This window comes from Tenebrio molitor, chromosome 4, assembly GCF_963966145.1.
Source record: "Tenebrio molitor chromosome 4, icTenMoli1.1, whole genome shotgun sequence".
NCBI classification, from domain to species: domain Eukaryota; kingdom Metazoa; phylum Arthropoda; class Insecta; order Coleoptera; family Tenebrionidae; genus Tenebrio; species Tenebrio molitor.
Genome location: NC_091049.1, coordinates 17,725,853 through 17,733,740, shown reverse-complemented (window position 1 = coordinate 17,733,740; position 7,888 = coordinate 17,725,853). Strand labels below are relative to the sequence as shown.

The 7,888-nt window shown below is 33.3% G+C and overlaps 1 protein-coding gene across 1 annotated transcript; it reads right to left on the bottom strand.

Moving 5' to 3' along the window:
- Positions 1–67: 67 nt before the first annotated feature.
- Positions 68–3,358, bottom strand: LOC138129641 (uncharacterized). Its single transcript, XM_069045930.1, has 5 exons — positions 1,877–3,358; positions 1,522–1,806; positions 1,262–1,469; positions 849–1,207; positions 68–788 (listed from the first exon to the last, which is right to left on the bottom strand). Exons 1-5 carry the CDS (start codon positions 1,988–1,990, stop codon positions 300–302), a joined length of 1,455 nt encoding a protein of 484 aa, XP_068902031.1. The 5' UTR covers positions 1,991–3,358; the 3' UTR covers positions 68–299.
- Positions 3,359–7,888: the final 4,530 nt, after the last annotated feature.

Below are 7,888 nucleotides of genomic sequence, written 5' to 3'. Positions count from 1 at the left end.
CTGTGTGCGAACCTCATACCTGTATTTGCGGCAAACCTGCAGATAAATTTGGTCATCATTAGGGCCCGGATTTTAGGCAATTAAAAAGTCGGAAATAGGTGCCTAAAATAGTCCCTTAAACTACTGCAAATAGTCCCTTAAAAACTGAAAATAAGCCATACTAGGTCCTTAAAGTTGTGGTTAATTAAATTAAAAAATGTGTTTTTAAAGTTTTAAGTAGGTACACACAACAAGATATTTACTAATTATTTTTTATTAATTAATATACAATACTACAAGTTTGTTAGTTATTTACATTGTTACGTATTTACATTGCATACAAGATATTGCTCTAAATTTTCTACTTTAAAACATTGTCGGTTATCCACCAAAATGGACTTATATTTTGAAAAACTTCTTTCTACCTCGCAAGAGGTAATGGGCGCAAATTTGTAATAAATTTCTTCCATTTTGGCGTCATGTTCCGGCACATCTTCACCTCTAAAAATTCTTGCCAATTCTAGAAGAAATTTGTATCCAGGATTTTTTTCAGTAACATCTTCAAGTTTTTTTAATGCTACTGCTGCTACAGGGCCTGAAGATTTTTTTAGGGAGGTAAATACGTTTTCAACAATTTTGATTGAATCGGTTAAAGGTAACCCATTTTTTTCCAATTGAGTAATACTTTCGCAGATTATTTTAAAATTACTGCGAACATAAATTAATTGGTTTTTTATTCCGGGTTTCTTCATTATAGACTGTGCTTTTTGAATAGCAACAGCAGAACTTCCATCAAAGGACATGACAACCTGTGAGTAGTTAAAAACAGTTTAACAATCAATTAATTTGCTTATCTTTTATATACTTACTTCTTTAATGGAATCAAAGTGTTCGCTGTAAAACATAGCAGCCTGAAGCCATGTTCCCCATCGTGTTAAAATTGGCTGTGGAGGCAGTGGCATTTCTTTTAGTTTTTCTTTGTACATTTCAACTCTCAAAGGTGCCTTAACGAAAATTTTTTTCACGTTCGAAATTAAATTATCCACATCTTCATATTGATAGCGAATTTTTTCAGCCACTAGATTTAAAGCATGCGCTAAGCATGTGACATGCACAATTTTTGGATAAAACACCTTAAGGTGTCTACCAGATTTTATCATATATGGTGCTCCATCCGTTACAAACAAAAGAAACTTTTCAGCAACAACTCTGGTACTCCACAAGATTTCTACGCATAGAAATTTTAAATCAAAATAAATTTAAAAAAGTGAAAAACCCTTACCTAAAGATTGATTTACGAATCTAGCTATTGTCTCATGATTTGTTCTTTCTAATTGTTTAGACGCCAAAAGATAAGATTTTCCAGGTTCATCTTCTGAAAGTTTCCCAACCAGACAATTCGCCACATATCGCCCAAGTGCATCTGTTGTTTCGTCAACTGAAACCCATATGTTAAAAGGATCCAGCTCATTCCGAATGCGGTCAATAGTCTAAAAGTGAAAATAATTTTAAATTAAATATTAAAAGATAGTATGTTCATACATCTTTGTAGCATTTTGGTAAATAATTTTTCCGTAAAGTAGACTCATCCGGAATTTTTCTACCACAATATTTTGTCAGAAAATTCTGAAACGCAGGATTTTGTAGTTTGTGCCATGGTATATTGGCAGCTAAAAAGACGTTACAAAGTTCCATATTGAATGTACGATTTGCCGATTCCTCCAAGTTCTGTGTCAGCAACGTTTGCCGAAGCGGTGTCATAATGTTCTCTTTATGGATGGCCGTTTGCTCATGCTGTTGCAAGTGACATTTTTTTTCGCATATAAACTACAAAAAATAAAATTTTCAAATAAGTAAAAAATATAAAATGACATATTTTTAATTATGCTTAACTTACCAGTTTACCACAAGCTTTACAAAACATTTCTCGGGTTGATTTTATTTCATATAAATCTTTCTTGCTTGTCCACTGTAATATTTTTTCGCGTAAACTAATTTTTTGTTTCGGCATTATGTTCACTTTAAACAGGTTCACAAGAAACACGACCACTGCACGGAGATAAAGTAAACGAGAAATGACAAATTTGTAATGCTTATATTTACGTCTCCCACCAAATTTCAGAGGAGATGGTTAATTTTATATTTCTTAAATTTTTAGAAAATGACACCCTTAAGGTTTCTCTTATTGTTTCACTTCGGGATTTTAATTTTCGTTTTTATGGCAAGGACCATTTTATAAACGTTAAAGCTTCTAACAATACCTAAGTATCAGAAAACATTAGACCGCGTATACCTGCACCCCTTCGAACAGAGGCAAACAGATAAACTCTGTAATTTATGCCAGTCCAGTCTAATGGTTTGTGGTACTTAGGTATTGTCGGAGTATTTACCGCTGACATCATGGTCCCAACCGTAAAAGCGAAAAAGTAATTCCTGTATTGTACTGCACTTTGTACATTTCAGTAATTACATCTCCTTAAATTTTAAAATCATAAAGCATTGTAAATTTTATTGAGGTACCACTTTTACATTTTCAATACCGTAAACTTCCCAGAATTCGAAAATTGGGAAAAAACCGCAAAAATGAAATTGATTTTTGGTCATTTTAGGCATGTTCAGGCAGTTAAAAGGTAAAATAGGTATTTAAAGGGCATTTTAGGCCGAATAGGCAGAATCAAATATGGCTCTAATTACTCTAATTAAGCCAGAAATCATTTATAGACAAGTTTCATACATGTGCCTTAAAAAATAAAAATAGTCCATTTTGCCTAAAATCCGGGCCCTAGTCATCATGGACTATCTTGTCGTAAAAGTACAGGAAGACATTCTCGCCATGGAAACATCAATGACATTATAAAAAGAGCTTTAGTATCAGCTGAAATTCCATCGATACTTGAACCTACAGCATGTTGCAGAAGTGACGGTAAACGGGTTGATGGTATGTCCCTCGTACCTTGGAAAGGTGGCAAGGCTTTCTTATGGGACGTTACGTGTAGAGATACTCTAGCAGCTACTTATATTCCTTTGACAAGCAAGAAGGCTGGTGATGCTGCTCGTTTGGGTGAAGATGCCAAGAGAATGAAATATAAAGAACTTTTCTCCCGCTTTTGTTTTCTACCATTTTCTGTGGAAACTTTAGGCCCTTGGGGAGCAGATGCAAAAAAATTTATTACATTGTTAGGGAAGAAAATAAGCAGCATGTCAAATGACAATAAATCGACATTATATCTTACCCAAAGAATAAGTTTGGCAATTCAACGGGGTAATGCTGCATCAGTTCTCGGGACAATTCCCCAATCACCCGATTTGGAAGAAATCTTTTATATTTTAAAATAAAAATATATTATGTATGTGTTCTAAAATAAACTAAGTTTTTTTATTTGAAATTAAAAAAAAAAACTACAAAAGTCATTAAAAACGCTTAATGTTTACTTCTTCAGAATATTTTGATATGTTTGTCGTATATGGACAGTATGATGACACTGATGAGAGTGCCACAGTTGCTGCTCAGAAGTACACAGTTCGTTTTCCCAATAGGGAACATCCTAGCAGAAATACTATAACCTGAAAAATACTATAAGTAACCTAAAAACGTCCGTCATTGCACAAACAATGCGGGTACCCAACAATGCATAATGCAACATTTGACATGCATCCAAAGTTACAAATAAAGCAGGAAAACTAATTTATAGGTAACTTAACATCAACAACAGGATTGGTCAGTTTAAATTGCTTCTTTCCTAATCACTATTTAAGATAGATTTTTTCAGTGGCGGCTCGTGACCAAATTGAAAGGGAGGGCACACTTGGATCAATTCGGATTGTACCCAATACTTTTTTATTGCTGTCTATATCCATGCCAGTGCCAGTGAACACGGTGTTTTTAGATTGATCTATGTGTAATTTTAAAATATCGTCAACTTCGGCAATTAAATTTATCAATCCTCGAAAAATGCCTGGGTTATTGCTCTCAACCCCTTCATCATGTCCACGTAATGCTAACTCAAATGCCCCGCAAAATTTTATCGCCTCAATAAGTTTTCTTAAAATATATCGATTTTGTTTCACTTTTTCATTGTTTTTGAATTTCAAGGCGATATACCCCACTCAGCTGGTTACGGAGGTCCGTGTTGCCCAAAATTCCAAACTCGACTGAATAAAATAAATGTTTTTGGCTTATTGCATGCTTTTTAACTTTTTGGCCCAAATGTTTTAAATCTGTAACACCGGTCTGAACCCAGGCAGGATCGCAATCAGCGGATCCCATTACCAAACACACGAAACAATAAAATGAGTTACTTACATAGCAAGCACATAACCAACTAGCATTATTGTACATATGTACCTACCTCTGTTAAAATTTCTTACCACAATTTTACCCTTGATCAAATTTTGTTTACAAATTTTCAGGTTTGGACGAAGTGGACCCAAGTGTTTAATTTCTTTCCGCTCTTCAAATCCAAGTCCAACGGCGGTTTTTAAATTTTTAATTGATTGAACGGAATTCATGATAATATTCGTAAATAGCACGACTGAAACCTAATGTTACTATTAATGCAGAATGCTAGTGAAAACTACACTTGAAAGCAGAAAATAAAAGCACTAAACACACGTTTGATTAAGAATTAGACGACAAGTGTTGCGAACTTGCAAATCAGTTGAAATCTCGTTAAAATTTGAAATTCATAACTTCGGATGCAATCGAGCTAAAAACAATTCAACGTTCGATGAAGTCCGGTAAATTATGTATTCTTATTCGCTGTGGGCAAAGTCGCTCTTGCCCACAGAGATGGGCATCGGCGTCATAGGGATTTTTTAACATGATGTTGTCGGAGAACTTGTAGAAGCGTCGTACGTCGTGGGGGAAAATAAACGAAGCGGGGCAAGCTAGTGCTTGCCTACGCTGCGAGGCGCTTTTGTAACGCAAGATCCAAATGACGCTGAGCGGCGCGCAAAATACAAAATGCACCCGTTGTCACATTACAAAGGCGATTTGAACTTATTACAACTTAAATATTTGAATAGAGTATATAACGATTTTTATATTTATTGTTATCCTTATTTTACAATTTGTTTTGGGGGGGCATTGCCCATCTGCCCCTCCTGTACCAGCCGCCACTGGATTTTTTTGAACATTTTTCCTATTATTCCCAGAAGATAATGAATTCACCGTATTATTTTGGTTCGCCAGTTTTGAGAAACCGGAAAAGTGGTATATAACTAAATATACCGGGACATTTTTTTAATACTGAACATAGCCCATACTTATTCCCTATGTTCAGTTTTAAAAAGCACAGGTCAATGCATGTATGTAATTACGTAACCAAGGTAACGAAAATAAGTACTTGACAGTTTAATAAAATGGTCAAGTTGTTTGACGAAAAAAGTACACATAATGCACTTATTTCATGCTAATAAGATCATTAGAAATGTGCGTAACATTTCCAATACAACACATGATAGACCAATTTCATCAATTGGAACAAATTTTAACATTATTGCAAAATTTCGACCATTTTTGTAGATCGTGTATAATTGGTTGCATAGCAACTCACAATTCATTGATCTGTGTTTTTTAAAATTGAACATAGGGAATTAGTATGGACTATGTTCAGTGTTAAAAAAATGTCCCGGTATAAACTTTCCCGGTTAGATACCTAACTTTTTTTTATATTGTACTTTTAACACCGTCATTATAACACTCAAACGGGTTTCGAAAAGGAGTTCTTTTCGAACGCGTTTCGTTTGTTATTTTAAATAACCCAGCACTACAATACATTAATTAGAGCATAATTTCAGGGCAAAAATGTTGCTGCTTGAAGGGTATATTTCAAATTTTACGTGCGTTAAGTACTACTTTCTCTACGGAGAATTTAGTGATTCTTATGTCAACCAATCTCTCGCTGGACAAACTATACGTGATCCATATCACAAATAAAGCTGCAGAAATAATTTCAGTTCATTGCAACAATATAAGGGGACTTACCTCACGGTTGTGTTGAATCTAGATAAATATTTCGAATATAATTATTGATTTTGTTAATAAACAATGTAGTCCTGGTAGTTTTTAATGGGATGTTATCCAAGGGAAATATTTAAAACCGAAACGTCATTGTGACAGCAGGTACTCGATAAAATCTGACATAGGGCATTGTTGTTCTTGGTTGCTAAGCAATTGACTTTCTTTACAAAACGTTAACTATTTATTTAATTATCACAACAATAAAATGGTGCAAAAGCTCTCAAACAATGGGGCACCATTTAAAATGTTAGGAAAAAATGGTATTAAGGTTTTCGACGAATTTTCACTCACAAACTCACCCTGAAATTCTTGGGAGACCATTCCCTAACACCCTGTATAAATCAGGTATCTAAATCTTTCGTTGCAATAGACAAAAAAAAACCTGTAATTACAGCTTATTTTATTTATTCAAAAAATCAAATTTGTTCGTTTCAAAAATCTTTATTAATCCTGCAGTGCAATTCTGTTTCAAAATTTACCAAGATTGTTATTGAACAATTTTGATTTTGCATAGATCCAACCAATCAACAGCGTCATATCATAGCAACTACAACATTGTTATATAGCAATATTGGTAAATTTTAAAACAGAATCGCACCAATTGTCAATAATATGCTAATCAATTTTTTTATAATGAGAATTATAAAATAATCTAAAACGACTTTCGTACTTATCCGAGCTTCTTCTACCTGCGATGTCGAAGCCTGAGTAATTTGTTTGAATAGTTTTTGGCCAAAAAGTTCGTATTCGGTAAGTGATAAAGTCTATGTAATACCCCAAGTCAGTAAAATATCCATGTCTAACATAAAAAAAAATTATGAAATGGACAAATACAACAACAAAACGTATCTCTGTTAGATTAATTGAATCTTGTTGTTTTATATAATATCATGCATAACATATTATCATGCACATGAATTTTATAATTAAAAATATACCTAAGTTTTCATTTTACTGACTTGGGGTATTACATGGACTATACCTACTTTAAAAAAAAGCAATTACAAAAAATGTTATTTTTAGAATTGATCATCTATTTGAAAATGAGAAAAATTAAATACAAATGCGTTGTAAAATGTAAATTCTTATGGATCAATGTATAAGATTGGTGCCCAAAACAAACAATTTTTTCATTTTCCAAAATCGGCTGAACAAAAAAAAAGGTGGATAGAGGTTTTAGATACTTCTGGAATACTTCCTTCAAAACTAAAAAATTGTCATTTCTCAAGACAACTTTTCAGAAAATTATTTTACAAGTTCTCAAAAAACTAGATTTCATAGATGTGGCGTGCCGTCCCCATCAGTTGTCCGTTTCAAATTCACAGTGTCACAACAGTTTCTCCAGACAAATCGAAGATTTAACCACTATGGAAACTACAGAACAAGTTGTGATTCCTGATCCTGAAGTTGTCCCATAACGTGCCACATTCATCAAAATTCTCAGGCAAAGTGTTACAGGTTTTTCAACGCACCAAATTTCGTGAGCTCAATCCCAAAGAAAAAAAAATCTATTACATGAGTCTTGATAAGGGAAAAACAATTTCAAAATTAAAAACTTGATAAAAAATTCTAGAAATAATGGAATAAAATGTTTGAATAATTGTTTGTTTCTTTGCTTTTTTACAAATAAAACCATAATATTAAAAATAGATAAATAAAAATAAAAAATATCTCTGTATGCAACTAATTATACATTTAATTGCAGTAGTTGAAGAATATGCAACTTATAATACATTTAGTTCAGCCTCACATTAGCGCGTCGCTGAAATTTGAATAGATCTAGACAGTCTTACTAACGGGCCTTCAAATAAATTTATATTTAGAGCAACCTATGGAATTTCAATTGTTTGCAACATTTTTCCAGCGTAGAAAATGACACAAGAATCG

Bases quoted from the DNA above. Each gene is read 5' to 3' on its own strand.
- LOC138129641 (XM_069045930.1), bottom strand. From the start codon at position 1,990: ATGCCGAAACAAAAAATTAGTTTACGCGAAAAAATATTACAGTGGACA. The intron at 1,807-1,876 runs GTAAGTTAAGCA...TATTTTTTGTAG, and splicing joins GTAAAGCTTGTGGTAAACTG to TTTATATGCGAAAAAAAATG. The intron at 1,470-1,521 runs GTATGAACATAC...TTTCACTTTTAG, and splicing joins TACCAAAATGCTACAAAGAT to ACTATTGACCGCATTCGGAA.